The sequence below is a fragment of the Beauveria bassiana genome, assembly GCF_000280675.1.
Source record: "Beauveria bassiana ARSEF 2860 unplaced genomic scaffold BBA_S00003, whole genome shotgun sequence".
In the NCBI taxonomy this organism is placed as follows: Eukaryota; Fungi; Ascomycota; class Sordariomycetes; order Hypocreales; family Cordycipitaceae; genus Beauveria; species Beauveria bassiana.
In genome coordinates, this window is record NW_007930838.1 from 696,989 (window position 1) to 711,378 (window position 14,390).

The window sequence follows — 14,390 nt, forward strand, 5'->3', positions numbered from 1 at the left end:
TGTTGTTGTTGTTGTCGTGTCGTGTCGTGTCGTGTGGTGTGTTGTTGTTGTTGTTGTTGTTGTTGTTGTTGTTGTTGTTGTTGTTGTTGTTGTTGTTGTTGTTGTTGTTGTTGTTGTTGTTGTTGTTGTTGTTGTTGTTGTTGTTGTTGTTGTTGTTGACCGTCATCGTCATCTTCGGCGTCGTCATCGTCATTGGACTCGTCCGAGTCTTCGTAAATTTCGGTCCGCTCGTGGGGAGAGCTGACCAGACTCTTGTGCGAACGGTGCGAGGCGATTGAGGGGGAGGGTTTGGCGCTGCTGCTCGTGGCGCGCGGACGGGCCGACTTGCCCGTGTCTACCATGACCGAGGAGGGATGCTGGACGGTCGGATATTCTGCATCACCTCTACCCAGGAAGCCGCGAAATCGACTGGGAGACGATGTTATTGTATAGTCGTTGGTCGTACTTGGGGCGAGCGTATTGTTTGAATCAGTGCCCGCCCCGCGACGTTTGCTGTCAGGAGGGAGGGTGGGGGAGCTTGCAGCTTATGACGAGTTCATAACTGCCCTCGCCGGCGCCATGCTACGCACAATGACAATGGCTACCTAATTAGTTGCTACTTTGAACCGTGTTAATTTTCGAGTCCACTTAATCGGGGACTTATTGAATAGGTAGTTTGTTAAAAGCTATTTCACAAACCGGGGCTCTCCGAGAATTAATCATAGTACGGTAGCCATAACGACCAAATGGCCGCGGATAGTGAACTTGACGCCGTTGTCTCTAGAGATTCGATAGAGAGATTGATTTGAAACGCAATGTCTCACTGCATGGTGTCCATATCCTGAATAGTCTGTCAGGTATTCTCGTTGAACATTGGACGGCTCAACAGACACTGTGTAAGCCTATTGGCTGCGCTAGTTATTAGCGGCAGTGGCTTCCCCCAGCCCGCCAGTGAAATTTTATCGCCAGCAAATTCTCAAAGGCCTGTTCAACAACGCCACCTCGTCGCTGCAATCTGCATTTTAACGCCAACTCTGTATAACATTAGCAACACCTCACACGCATCGTGTCTAAGATACTATCAATTGGTGTTTCAAAGTCTCGAGGTGCTTGCTGGCGCTACCCAAACTCAATCTCAGCCACGCGCCTTACTGAGAGACTCGGCTGTTTGCTCACAGCCCTAGCAAACACTCATCATGACGGATCAAACCTCGCAAAACGGCAGTTCTGAAAAGGTCGCCAATGGTCGCCCAGCCTCGCCGATTGAAGAGCCTGCTGCTAAAAGACAGAGGGTTGAAGAGTCGGCTGCGGCTGAAGCTTCTGCCGACCCAATCGCCACTACTCAGACTAGCAGTAGCACACAAGAGAATGGCTCAGCCAACAAGGTGGATGATAGAGATAACAGAGAAAAGGGCTTTGCTCCCATCAAGAAAGAGTAAGCGAATGAGCTTTGCTGAGATACTGTCCATGGCGGCTGACCGTGCACTCCTTAGGTATCTGATTGACGTTTCTGAACTTCGCGCTGAGGCCGGCGCGCAAGCAGAAGACGCCAATGCTGACGATGACGCTGCAGAGGGCCGTGTGCAAGGTGATGACAGAGACGGCGACGGCAAGCGCGGCAAGAAGAAGAAGGCCAAGGGCCAAAACACGGAGCGCTCCTTTGGCAAGTTTGACGATGCCCTGCCCCTCTGCAACAGCCGCGCATTCTACCCCGAATTCTCACCCCGCGACTGTCGCTTCGGCGATCGCTGCCGCCTGTGTCACGATATACGCAAGTATCTCGCCGAGGGCCGCCGCGCCGATGCCAAGACCTTTGAGGGCAAGTGCCCCGTATTTGTCAAGTACGGATGGTGCCCTTCTGGCTGGAAGTGCCGCTTCGTGCGCAGCCACATGAAAGAGGTCGAGCACGAGGACGGCCGTAAGGAGCTGATTCTCGTCGACAACTCAGGTCAGGACTATGGAAACCCGAACAAGGACACTGGTGTCGATGCCGCCGAAGGCGCTGAGACGGAAGACTCGCGACGCGGCATCGTCAACGTCGTGCCCATGTCGATCAAGATTGACATGAACCGCAAGCGTCTCGACTTTAGCGACGCCGACAAGTACATTGCCTGGCTAGACAGCGTGGCCAAGACCAACAACAAAAATCACCACCGCAAAAAGGACCAAGCAGAAGGTGACGCTGCCGCTGCCGAGACCACCACCACCACCACGCCCGCCGAGGACAACCGCGCACAGTTTGTCGACCCGCCGTTCAAGCCGGCCGAGAAGCGGCGTCTGTACTTTGGCCCCGAGACGCCGACACTCGCGCCGCTGACGACGCAGGGCAACCTACCCTTTCGCCGGCTCTGCGTCGAGATGGGCTGCCAGCTGACGTACTCGGAGATGGCGCTGGGCATGCCGCTGCTGCAGGGTGTCAAGGCGGACTGGACGCTCATGAAGGCGCACGAGTCCGAGATTGCGCCGCCCGCCTACAGCGGCAAGGTACCGCTCTATGACAACACGCGGGACCTGCGCTTCGGCGCGCAAATCTCGGGCAGCGCGCACTGGGTGACCACCAAGGCTGCCAGCGCGCTCTCGCGCTTCTGCCCACACCTGCGCCTCATCGACCTCAACTGCGGGTGCCCCATCGACATGGTGTACAAGTCTGGCGGCGGCTCGGCGCTGCTCGAGGCCCACGGCAAGCTCGAGCGCATGATTCGCGGCATGAACGCCGTCTCGGGCGAGGTGCCCATCACGGCCAAGATCCGCATGGGCGTCCGCAGCTCGCGGCCCACCGCGCCCGCCGTCATTGAGCGCCTCGCGTTCGGCTCCAAAGAGCACCGCGAGCGTCTCGGCGCGCCTGGCTGCGCCGCCATCACGCTCCACGGACGCAGCCGCGAGCAGCGCTACACCAAGCTCGCCGACTGGGGCTACATTGCCGACTGCGCCGCCCTCATCCGCGGCTACAACGAGCAGCGCGACGCGCTCGCCGACACGGCCGCCGACCCGGACCCCAGCACGCTACCCGCCGGCGGCAGGCTCTTCTTCCTCGGCAACGGCGACTGCTACTCGCACGTCGACTACCAGCGCCACATTGAGCAGGCCCGCGTCGACACCGTCATGATTGGCCGCGGCGCCCTCATCAAGCCCTGGCTCTTTGAGGAGATTGAAAAGGGCCAGTACCTCGACAAGTCGGCCTCGGAGCGCCTCACCTACATTGAAAAGTTTGTCCGCTACGGCCTCGAGGCCTGGGGCTCCGACGAGCTCGGCCTCGGCTTCACCCGCCGCTTCCTGCTCGAGTGGCTGAGCTTTGCGCACCGCTACGTGCCCATCGGCCTGCTCGAGAGGCTGCCCCCGAGCATCAACGAGCGCCCGCCCGCGTATCGCGGCCGCAACGACCTCGAGACGCTCATGGCGTCGCCGAATTATAAAGACTGGATCAAGATTTCGTAAGTTTTGAGATCCTCCCTACACTCTTGCAGATTTACATGGACTAATAATAAATAATGTGTAGGGAAATGTTCTTGGGTCCTTGCCATCCTGGGTTCCAGTTTATGCCCAAGCACAAGTCCAACTCCTACGAGGCCGAAGGTTGTAAGTTTTTTTTTTTTTTTTTTTTTTTTTTTTTTCACAAATGTCATTATGCAGTGCAAAGGAGAATCATAGGAGAGCAGACTTGCATCGAAGTGGAGTTTGGTTTGTTTACATGTCCAGGCGCAAGAAAAAAACAATTGATTTGGAAACGGATGTACTTGACTTGATTTGATGTTTTGAACATGGCAAAATACATACTCATCGCTCATCAGGATGTATTGAGTAAGATGATGCAGACAAGACAGCGTAGGAAAAGTGTGCCATATGTCAATGGCAAAATTTGATAATGAGAAAAAAAAGATTCTCCTATATAGAGCATTCCGTAAATAAAGTCCTAAACGCCAGTCGCCGAACCCAAGGTGCCATTTTTTTGAAATAGACAATAAAAATTACAACGTCATCATACGAGGCCAAAAGTTAACCAACTGTATTTCCATCCTCGATTTATGCGCAAACTTTGGCGATCAAGAGTAAAAGTGGCCTCTTTGCATGCCGCCAGCAGAGACATACTCCTTCTTGCCCTCTTCCGAGGCGCTGGTCAGGGAGTTTGTGCGGGTGCTGTCGGCGACGGCCTTGATCTGCTTGACGTCCTGGCCTGGACGCTTGAGGACCTCGAGGTAGGTGGAAGGGAGATAGCCCTGACGGCCGTCACGGGAGCGGCACTGCCACCACTCGCTGGGCTGGCCGGTCGGGTCGTTTTTGGTGAGGACAGCAACGAGGTCGCCCTTTTTGGCGTCGAGCTCCATGCCATTGTTGTTCTGGGGGGCAAAGTCGAAGAGGAGGCGGCAGAACTCAAGCTTGGAGGGGTCAATGGGCTGCTGGGCGGCCAGAGCTTGCTCGTGCATACGGCGCTCCTCTTCCTCGGCGTTGGCGGCAACAGAGCGAATCATCTTGGACATGAGGAATGGCAGGCCAAAGGCGGCAAGCAGGAAGAAGAGGAGGGGCTTCTTGCTGGCGCGTGGAGCACCACCGGGGGCGCCGTCGGGACCAGGACGACCTTCGAATCGAGCAAAGGCGGCAGGGGTCAGAGCGGTGGCATCGGCAGGCGGAGGTCGGCCAGTAATCTTGGCAATGAGCGTGCGAATCCATCGCATGAGGGTGAAGATGCCAAGGATGGATCCAAGCGTGTCGCGCAGGTTACCAAACTGTTCGGCGACGGAAACCATGGCTGGGGAGTAATTGTCAGTGATGAAAAGCGCAATAAATTGAAGGAAAATGCTCACCAAAGAAACTCGAATGTGTGGCCATGTAGGTGCTTTCTAGCATCTGCGCAAAGCCGCCAAAGGCTCCGACAATGCCCTCAAGCATCTGAAAGGTAGCGGCGGTGCCGTTGTTGAAGCGGTTGGTGAGGCTGTTGGGGTCATTCATTCCCATGCCACCCATGCCACCGTACATACCACCACCGCCATACATGCCTCCATAACCGCCCATACCCCCCATGCCGCCGTACATTCCGCCTCCATAGCTGCCCATGCCGCCAAAACGAGAGTAAGGACTGGAGTAGGGCGAAGAGTACGTGCTTCCGTAGCCCGAGCCGTAGCCTCCATAAGGTGAGGTGCCCATGCCACCCATGGTACCCATGGTACCCATTGGACGGCTGTATGCCGAGGCGTTTTGGTTAACTGTCGAAGCAAGAGAGGACGGAAGCGCAGGTACGGGGGGCGCCGCGGTTGAAGTAGTAGTGCTGGATGTTGTCGCACTTGGTATCGCTGTTGAGGTTGATGGAACAGGTATCGAGGCTGTCGAAGCAGAATATTGTCAGCATGTGATAATGACGGAGCAGAACAAAAAAAAGTGCTACATACCTGCAGCGCCGGTACCGGCTCCAGCGCGCTCCCAGGGCTTAGGCGGAGAGGCCATGACTCAAGGGAACTGGCAGAATAGAATTATAGAGGTGACTGGCGGATGGCGGTAGAAGCCAGGATTTGTTGGGGGCAGACGGCGAGCCGCGTTGGGTGGGAGCGTCAGCTTCTGGGGATGGATATAGAGGAGGTCGGCAGGTTGCGCCTGTGCAGAAAGGCAAGGTGGACGGCGGGGGCCGCGAGGACCGAGAAACCGAAGCGGACGCCGAGCGCGGCTAGGTGAGGGACGTCGACGCAGCAACAGAAGTGCTGTCGCGGTGGACGGTCGAAGCACGAGCAGAGAGAGTATCAAGTTGAAGATGAGAGGAATTTGAAGATGACGGATTACAGGTGTGGCAAGATGGAACCGAGAGATGGGTTGTGGTTTTTAGCAGTCGACGGGCAAAGGACAAAAACCTGGGGCGGTCGATGGTAAGGCGTTTGCCCAAGTGCCAAGGTAGGTATAGGCAGCTTTTAGTGGCTCCGTTGAGTGGCCCAATCACTGTCGCCGCTCTAAACCTCATTCACCTGTGCCGAGGCAAACATCTTGGCTCGGCTGGCTGACGTTGTGGGCCGCTGTACCGTACGTGCCCCGGACTTTATGTCGTGCAAGACGACTCCGACGTTGGAAATTTGCAACGAGAAATAGCGAAATTGCGCTTTTGCTAATGATTCTCGTCGTGATACTTTGATCTGTCCAGTCCAGTTTGCTACTGTTCGTTGTCTGCACCATCAGTCTCCTCATTACTCAGCAATGTGCAGTTAGTGGCCCATACCTACCTACCAAAGGTAGCTTACTTCAGTGCATTCCTCACCAAAAGCATATGATTGATCGCCCCGCTCAAGTCTGCACACAATACGTCCTCTTCCAGTCCAAGTCTGTGTATGCGCCGGTGTCTTCATCTCATCTATCAATCAATGCCCACTGATTCTTCTCAACATCACCAACCTGCTACCTGATGTCTTCATTCATCTCCATTCTCGGAACCATGGCTTTGCCTCTACGATAGCTTCATGGGTCCCTCAATCCCCCGCAAACGGCCCGCCAGCCCGCGCCTCATCGCAAACCCATTTATCAAGAAGAAAAATCTAGAATGGACCTTGGATGCCACTAATAAAGAATCTCAAAGCTCTCTGCTATGTGACGCCACAGCCACTGGGGGTATCGGCGAAACCCCCGATCCTAGCTCCTCCGCCCCCGAGCCGAGGCCCACTGCTGCCGCCGTGGAATCCGGGGCCGCCGTTGTTGATGATCACTTGACGCATTTCTCGGCGCATCTGGCCCAATTCGTCACGCGGCGGCCAGATGATTACTCTACACCTAGACTCTCCATTGACGAGTATGCGGCTCTTTATCTTGCCAATGCTGGTTCTGCACAGGGTGCGCACTTTGTCATTCATCAACACGACCACCCTATCGCCGGAACACACTATGATCTCCGGTTACAGATTAACGAGACGAGTAGCGCTAGCTGGGCCATAATGTATGGCTTACCCGGCGATCCAAACAGTATGAGACTGAATCGTAATGCGACTGAAACGCGCATCCACTCATTATGGGTGAGTTGGCCTCGCACACGTCTACAAGGCTAGGATACTGATGCGGTGCAGAATCATTTGATTGAGACTGCCTCTCCAGACACGGGCTCCCTCATGATATGGGATACAGGAACGTATTCCATTTTGCCTCGTCGAAGCAAACATGCTCCTGCCCTCGACCCAGACTCTGGCGCGTCCGACGATGAAACAGCTTCGACGTCATCACCACCCACCGCCACGCAGCAGTCACTGTTGCATGCTGCTTTCCAGACTCGAAAAATAAAGATACGTCTCCATGGCACTAAGCTTCCAGATCCGTATGTTATATACATGCGCCTCACCAAGACGGAGGATGCTGCGGGACGCGCCAAAGCCACTCGAACGAAGAAGCCAACACGGCGGCGTCGGCGGGCTGGCAAGTCTGCAGAAACAAAGGAGCCGGAGACGAGTGCTAGTGACTCAAATGGTGGTGAAGGCTCTGATGCAGATATCGTCCCGGCGACTAATTCGCAACTTGGCCAACAAGACGCCGCGGCAGTATCGGCGCTGGAAAGGGAGCTGCGGGAGTTGGAAGACGACGAGGTGCGGCGCACAAACGCATACAAAGGCGCAAGAAATTCCATCGGCAGCATTCACCAGCGTAAATGGTACCTGTCTTTGGAGAGAGACCTGTCGGGCTTTCTGCCCACAAAATCAGAGAGCCATCGTAAGACCTGGCAACCAAAGGGTGATGCAACCGGCGGAAGGGCTGGTCTGCGCGGGCTAGAAGTAGGCAATCGTCTGTCGTATCCATTCTATGTTCGTGGCAGAGACACTGAGCGCAGTGTTGTCACTGGTCGTCTCGGCGCTGATATTCTCCGTGACGAAGGCGTCGACGGCTTCTTGCCCAGGAAGGGTTGGAAACCCGTGATCAATTAGTCTGACAGTTTAGTGAATTTGATTTGACAGCAGACAATTTGAGTTTCATTGCAGAGCAAAGGCTTCTGTCCATTAGTTTCCGCGCAGCACGCCAACTTACACGCCCATCTTGCGAACTGGCAACCGACTTGAAGGAACAGATACAAAAAACGTAGATGTCCAAAACAAGAATCACCATTCATGTTCTAATACTAAACTTGGCTGTAGTTTTCTTCTCAAAACGTGACGTTATTAGCCGATTTTCGCTCTTTCATAGACGTCACTGTGAAGCTATGTCGAGCCAACTTACACGAGTAGAATTGCCAAGTGGGGGCTGTAGTGGTGAGTGTGTATAGGCACAACAATTCCTAAATTTATGTATTTCGTGCGATATCCGGGGGGAAACTAAAAGAGAGCTCAGATCTACTCTTACAATTACTTCCTTATTTTTTATCATTCTTCCTATCATTTGCGTTCGACTCACCTTCTTCAAGTGTGTCACTCTTGGTCGTGGAAGCGGCATGACTAAGCCGTATTGGGCCTCTGACGTGGTAGCTGTCCAGGATCTAAAGTTCAGGCCACCGAATACACGAACAGTGCCAGCTTCGACCACCATTCAGCCCTCAACAACGTCGGCAACAAGGGTTTAGCCTGCAAACCTGCAGCTTGCATGCTGTGACTGACAGATTATGGAAATTTTATTACCGCCGACGGGCGACCGCACCGTCGAGTTCAATGAGCTGCTAAGCAAGCAAAACGCAGCGCCAGCAACTGCGAGAGCCAATCTCGAAAAGGCGGACAGCTTTCTCAAGGAGGCATACAGGATTGTGCGTGGGAAGGCCTTGGTGAATATTCAAGCTTAGCTGCTAATCAAGCTCTATTTTCACTAGAATTCGCACACTACCACATTACATAAGGAGCTCCTCGATGTACGACAAGCCTACCTATCGACGGCGCAGCCTCGACGCACACAATCGCGGGCGCTGCAGGGCCAGCCGCGCGTGCTAACGGATCGCGAGCGCGAAGAAGTCGACGCCAACGCGAAACAAATGATCCGGGAGCTCAACGCCAGCATCCGGGCGGTCGACGACGCGGAACAGCTGCGGCGGGAGACGGCAGCAGCCATTGTGCGCAAGACGTACGGCAGCGCGCTGGGGGCGTTGGGGTCGTGGGCGTCGGGGAGCAGCGCGACATTGTCGGGCAAGACGCCGGAGCAGGCAGCGGCCGAGGCGCGGGCGCGGCAGACAGAGATGCACAGGGACAGCGTGCTGTGGTTTCTGCGGCAGCGGCTGGAGCAGTGCTGCCGCACGCAGCAGGACATGATGGAGACGAGGCTGACGCGGGAGCTGGAAAAGTCGCGCGGATTCCTGGCGGCGCCGGCAGCGGACTTTGCCGATTTTGCGCAGACGACGAGGTCGGCGGCTCCGGCGGCGGCGGCGGTTGGCGGCGACGCGGACGCGGCAGCGTACGGGGTAGGGAATGAGAGCTTGACGGAGGATCAGGTGCAAATGTTTGAAGAGGGGAACCAGGACATGATGAAGCACTACGAGAGCACACTCGCCAAAGTACAGTACGTTGCGGTGAGAAATTCTACCAGCAGAGCGGTTGCTAACACGATGTTGAACAGAACGGCCGAAAAGTCGCTGGTGGAAATATCTGAGCTGCAGTCTCTGCTAGTCAACAACCTGGCGATCCAGTCGGCGCACATTGAGCAGCTGGTGACGGACTCGCTGGCGACGGCGGAAAACGTCGGCGGCGGCAACAAGGAGCTAAAAAAGGCGGCGCAGCGGCCGAGCGCGGCGCGATACACATTCTTTGCAGCGAGTGGGCTCTGCGCGTTTCTGGTCTTGTGGGATCTCATCATATAGAGCGATGCTGCTGTCACCAGGCCACTTGTACCGATAACGAGGCGAGGCGAGTTGGAGAGGCCGGTATATACTGATACGATTGAATGCATACAAGCGTGTTTTTTTTTCTTTTCTCTCTTTGCTACTCTTCAGTAATTGGTGACGCGACGAGATCAAAGAACCTGCCGGGATTGGAAAGGGTCATGTTTCGGAGTGCCGTTCACAGTGGCAAGTCAGCAGGCAGGCAAGCAGGCATGTGAAGGCGCGGCGCATGTGAGGATTCAGGTATAAGCGGCGCGTCAACAGTCGCGAATAGTGTGGCGTCTATGCATGCGTGCTGTTTTGGAGGATAATGGAACAGTCGGGAACAAGGCTGTCAATATGTGAGATGAGACGTGAGCTCATGGTATCATATCGAAAACATGAGATAGGATCCAGAGCTAAGCTAGTTGAGCCTAGAAGCTAGCTGATACGATGAGTACCTGTAGTAGGTTGGGGTCGTCTGCTGTGCGAGCGCAACTTTGACAGCCGCCATTCATCGGACTCGGAAAGAGCAGTGTGTAATTGGAAGGATTGTATCCGAGCGAGAATTGGCCGACTTGACTCTATAATCTATAATAATTGGAAATAATTCAGTCCGCCTAATTCCGGGGGGGCGGGCTGTGTCACGGTAGCGAGGAAGAAAGCTTATGACGACACGAGCCAAAGGCCTGTGAGAGCCGAAGGGCCTCGGTCAAATTGGGCCGCTCTGGGGGTGGGAAGCTTCGCGCTTCCCCACGGGCTCGGATGGCTTATAAGCGATAGGTGGCCCGCTGCGCCCCGGGGTTTTGCGATTGCGATTTATTTTCGAACTGTCAAAGACGTTGGTTCCTCTTTTACTCTGTATTTTGACTACATTGTACAGTACCAGTTGGGAATCGTGTTGGTTGCAAGGTAAGCCGCGTGCGCTCGCATCGCCTCTTTTTTTTTTCTCCGAAGCGACCAATTGGAACACATGCATGCGAGTCGCATGCATATGAGCCGATTGCAGCTGTTGGCTACATTGGTTGACGCAATGTGCTGGCGCAGCGCGCTTTCCCGACGCCAACAGAGGAGTGGTGGTCATTGCCAAATACCGACGGCTTTCACAAGAGAAGAGATAGAAGAGCAAGGGGCAGAAACAAAAGTTACTAACGGCTGTGAAACAGTAGACAAGCAACGACGAGAACGAACGAGAACGAACACTTTAAACTGTGAAGTCGCGTCGAAACTGTTCGATATCACGAACAAGGCCATCACCTCTGCCGAACCAAGACATAAGGGCGCAATCACAAGCCACCCGACGACAACATTTGCAGCTCCGTAAGTAATTTTATTTTCCTTCTTTTCCTTCTATGCGCGTGACTTTTTTCTCCCCACAAGAGTTTCCTGGGCTTTTTTCTTTCTTTCTTTTTTTTTTTTAAGAAGAAAAAAATGTTTGACCGTTATCTGCCGCTGCACTCCTGGTCCGGCGCAGACCCAGTCGGCGCGGCAATGATATTACGCTGATGCCGTAAGCATATTATGCTTGGCACGACAAAGCTGTCAGTGTGCGGAGGGGCGCGGATGGAGGCATCACTAAGACCGATCGATGGGTGGGTGTGTGCTTGATCATCGGCGCACGCTGCGGGAGTCGGGAGGGCCATGACTGCGCCGAGCCGGACGAGCGTGAAGAAACGGACCGCAGCAGCCACGGGACCAAGAGAGCAAAAAAAGCAGACCCGAAGAAAAGGGAACATATGGAGGCCAATTTTTTTTTTTTCTGGTCTTGTGCCTCAAAGCCAAGTTCCGGTTACGGGGTTGGTCGGAGGGGCGCGGGGCCCGGCCGCAAGCAACAACGGTGCACCGTACAGTGGCACTTGAACAGTTTGTTACAGCGGCTTCAGGGCGTTGGGGGCCATTTATTGACTGCGACGAGAAGCTACGACTGGTGTATCTTTTCGACGTATTCTGAGAGACGAAATACGTCCGACGATGCCCATGTCTCTCCAGGATCTCGCTCTCTTGTTGCGCAACCCGACACAATGCTTCAATGGCCTCTGCTGAGCAACAGGGACAACCTGACTGGGCGGCTTAGTGGCCGTCATTAGTTTAGGCGCTGGGATCCTGTCAAAGCCACCCCACCTCGCTCCCCTAGAAATGGTCCCTCGATACCCAAAACAGCCCACTCACCCACTAATTTACTACCCGTTTGTGCATGCTCTACAGCAGGCTCCTGCGCTCTGCATCGCCAATTTGCCATGACCAGGGACTACCTACCTAACTAAGTCGACTCGCGCTGACGTTGGAGCAGCAGCAAAAGGACAAGCAGCAAAATAATATCAGGCCAGAAAAGCCTTAGCAACACAGCTTGCTCCATATTCTCAATTCCCGCCTGCCGCCGAAGGCGTCTTTTCGTTGGACCTACCCTTTCCGCCGACCTACCTCTCTGTCCACTTCTTATTCCTGCCTGCCCGTCATGGCTCCATCCTCTACTTCTTCATCCTCCCTCGATCGCCTCAACAGCATCGCACATCACATCTCTCCCGTCATGTCTACCGTGTCGAATTTCCCTGCCGAATCCGTGCCTCAGGCCCCGGAGGACGCCCTCTTTGGCCTGGCACGCGCCTACAGGGCTGATACGAGCGACATCAAGGTCGATCTGGTGAGTCAAATTACATGCGTGCTGTTTGCGCCTAGCCGATTCCTGCGCAAAACCGCTCTCGCGCCGTCAAACGTCTTTTCCGGCAATACTAACATTTTTTTTTCCTCTCATAGGGAATTGGTGCCTATCGTGATAACAACGCAAAGCCCTGGGTTCTGCCCGTTGTCAAAAAGGTATGTCGTTGCTCTTCATCACCAGTCACCTGTCTGTCAATGGTGTTGCCGCTTGGTTTGCGCTACCTCTGTCCCGCCTTGCGCTACCATATCCCGTCTTCCCGGCTTACCCTCCGACTACTTTTGTGCAACTGAAACGCGCCACCAAGCCAAGCTTTCCCGAGTTTCCCCTATTCTCTACCCCATGTTCCCAGTTCGAGATGTCGTGTCACCCGACCATGCATGCCCAATACCAAACTAACCACGCCACACTCCGATCTAGGCCGACGAAATCCTCCGAAACAACCCCGAGCTCAACCACGAGTATGCCCCGATTGCCGGTATCCCAGAGTTCACCTCCAAGGCCTGCGAGCTGATGCTCGGCGCCGACTCCCCTGCCATCAAAGACGGTCGTGTCACGTCGATGCAGACCATCTCTGGCACCGGTGCTGTCCATCTTGGTGCCCTCTTCCTCGCCCGCTTCTACAAGTCCTCCCGCCAAGTCTATGTCTCCAACCCGACCTGGGCCAACCACCACCAGATCTTCCGCAATGTCGGTCTCGAGACCGTCGATTACCCATACTTTGACAAGAAGACTCGTGGCCTCGACTTTGAGGGCATGAAGTCGACCATTCAGTCTGCTCCCGACGGCTCCATTATCCTCCTCCACCCTTGCGCTCACAACCCGACCGGCGTCGACCCTACGCTGGATCAGTGGAAGGAGCTTGCCACCATCATTCGCAGCAAGAAGCAGTTTCCCTTTTTCGATTGCGCCTACCAGGGCTTTGCCTCTGGTAACCTAGCTCGCGATGTCGCTGCTGTCCGCTACTTCATTGAGCAGGGCTTCGAGCTTGTCATTGCCCAGAGCTTCGCCAAGAACTTTGGCCTTTACGGCGAGCGTGCCGGCTGCTTCCACGTGGTAACCAGCCCCGGCTCCGACGCCAAGTCCACCATTGGCCGCATTGCTTCCCAGCTTGCCATTCTCCAGCGCTCCGAGATCTCCAACCCTCCTCTGTACGGTGCCCGTATCGTTGCCACCGTTCTTAACGATGCCGCTCTCTACAAGGAGTGGGAGGGCAACCTCGAGACCATGTCCGGTCGCATCATCGATATGCGCAAGGCCCTGCGCTCAAAACTCGAGTCACTTGGTACTCCTGGCACCTGGTGCCACATTACCGACCAGATTGGCATGTTTAGCTTTACTGGTCTGACAGAGGCCCAGGTCCAGAAGCTCCGCGAAGAGTACCACATCTATATGACCAAGAATGGTCGTATCAGCATGGCTGGCCTCAACACGAACAATATTGACCACGTTGCCACATCAATTAACCAGGTCGTTGTTGCTTCTCAGTAATTTACGGCAGCATGACGAATTTTCTTTTGTTCAGAGCGCGGCCGCGAGCTGCCAGTGTAAGAAGATGGAACAGCAGGGCCCATGACACAACTTGGTCCGCCCCGCGCCGGGCATACATATATGACTACAATAGATGATAGCGGCATGATGCTCTGCTAAATGTTTGAATAATTCTTACACTCGACATTGTTCTAATTGATGATTCTTTTCGGCTTGTGTGGCTTTTATAGAGCTACTGAATGTGGTTTGACTGATGCGGTGAACGATCATTCCAATGTTTAGGATCGCCAAGCGAGCGGTCGTTGGCCTCGTGAGCATGTAAGCAGTAGGCCTGCACGCCATCGACGGGGTTTCCAAGAGCCGGCGGGCGATACACGTAACTTCCAAACACGTTCTGACGACGGTCTGGATATGAATAATGGAATGAGTGGTCATGTTTGTTGCAGAGGTTGACTGCATGTTGAAGGTGGTCAGAGACCAGACTTGGTCAAACTTTGACGAGGCGTTGTGCAAGTGCAAGATGCATCGGCCGTTGCATGACAC

At 54.7% G+C, this 14,390-nt stretch overlaps 7 protein-coding genes across 7 annotated transcripts in view; 4 read left to right on the forward strand and 3 right to left on the reverse strand.

Annotated features, from left to right (window-relative positions):
- BBA_01443 (kelch domain-containing protein) overlaps window positions 1-341 on the reverse strand; it is a gene marked incomplete at both ends in the record, with an annotated part of 2,081 nt that extends 1,740 nt beyond the window's left edge. The window contains one exon of the mRNA XM_008596540.1: window positions 246-341. Coding sequence (XP_008594762.1) covers window positions 246-341 — 96 coding nt within the window. The remainder of the gene's footprint in view (window positions 1-245) is intronic.
- Window positions 342-1,175: 834 nt separating this feature from the next.
- On the forward strand, window positions 1,176-3,781 carry BBA_01444 (dihydrouridine synthase; the record flags this gene model as incomplete). The annotated part of the gene is made up of 5 exons (XM_008596541.1): window positions 1,176-1,414; window positions 1,473-3,410; window positions 3,476-3,555; window positions 3,610-3,657; window positions 3,768-3,781. 5 exons carry the CDS (start codon window positions 1,176-1,178, stop codon window positions 3,779-3,781), a joined length of 2,319 nt encoding a protein of 772 aa, XP_008594763.1.
- A 238-nt stretch (window positions 3,782-4,019) lies between these two features.
- On the reverse strand, window positions 4,020-5,415 carry BBA_01445 (peroxin 13; the record flags this gene model as incomplete). Its single annotated transcript, XM_008596542.1, has 3 exons — window positions 4,020-4,723; window positions 4,779-5,294; window positions 5,361-5,415. The coding sequence occupies 3 exons, from the start codon at window positions 5,413-5,415 to the stop codon at window positions 4,020-4,022; spliced, it is 1,275 nt and encodes a 424-aa protein (XP_008594764.1).
- Window positions 5,416-6,410: 995 nt separating this feature from the next.
- Window positions 6,411-7,853, forward strand: BBA_01446 (uncharacterized protein; the record flags this gene model as incomplete). Its single annotated transcript, XM_008596543.1, has 2 exons — window positions 6,411-6,956; window positions 7,008-7,853. The coding sequence occupies 2 exons, from the start codon at window positions 6,411-6,413 to the stop codon at window positions 7,851-7,853; spliced, it is 1,392 nt and encodes a 463-aa protein (XP_008594765.1).
- Window positions 7,854-8,521: 668 nt separating this feature from the next.
- BBA_01447 (SNARE-complex protein Syntaxin-18) lies at window positions 8,522-9,700 on the forward strand (the record flags this gene model as incomplete). The annotated part of the gene is made up of 3 exons (XM_008596544.1): window positions 8,522-8,659; window positions 8,723-9,402; window positions 9,460-9,700. The coding sequence occupies 3 exons, from the start codon at window positions 8,522-8,524 to the stop codon at window positions 9,698-9,700; spliced, it is 1,059 nt and encodes a 352-aa protein (XP_008594766.1).
- A 1,442-nt stretch (window positions 9,701-11,142) lies between these two features.
- BBA_01448 (uncharacterized protein) lies at window positions 11,143-11,436 on the reverse strand (the record flags this gene model as incomplete). The annotated part of the gene is made up of 1 exon (XM_008596545.1): window positions 11,143-11,436. One exon carries the CDS (start codon window positions 11,434-11,436, stop codon window positions 11,143-11,145), a length of 294 nt encoding a protein of 97 aa, XP_008594767.1.
- A 719-nt stretch (window positions 11,437-12,155) lies between these two features.
- BBA_01449 (aminotransferase class I and II) lies at window positions 12,156-13,847 on the forward strand (the record flags this gene model as incomplete). Its single annotated transcript, XM_008596546.1, has 3 exons — window positions 12,156-12,341; window positions 12,455-12,514; window positions 12,777-13,847. 3 exons carry the CDS (start codon window positions 12,156-12,158, stop codon window positions 13,845-13,847), a joined length of 1,317 nt encoding a protein of 438 aa, XP_008594768.1.
- Between the last annotated feature and the right edge of the window lie 543 nt (window positions 13,848-14,390).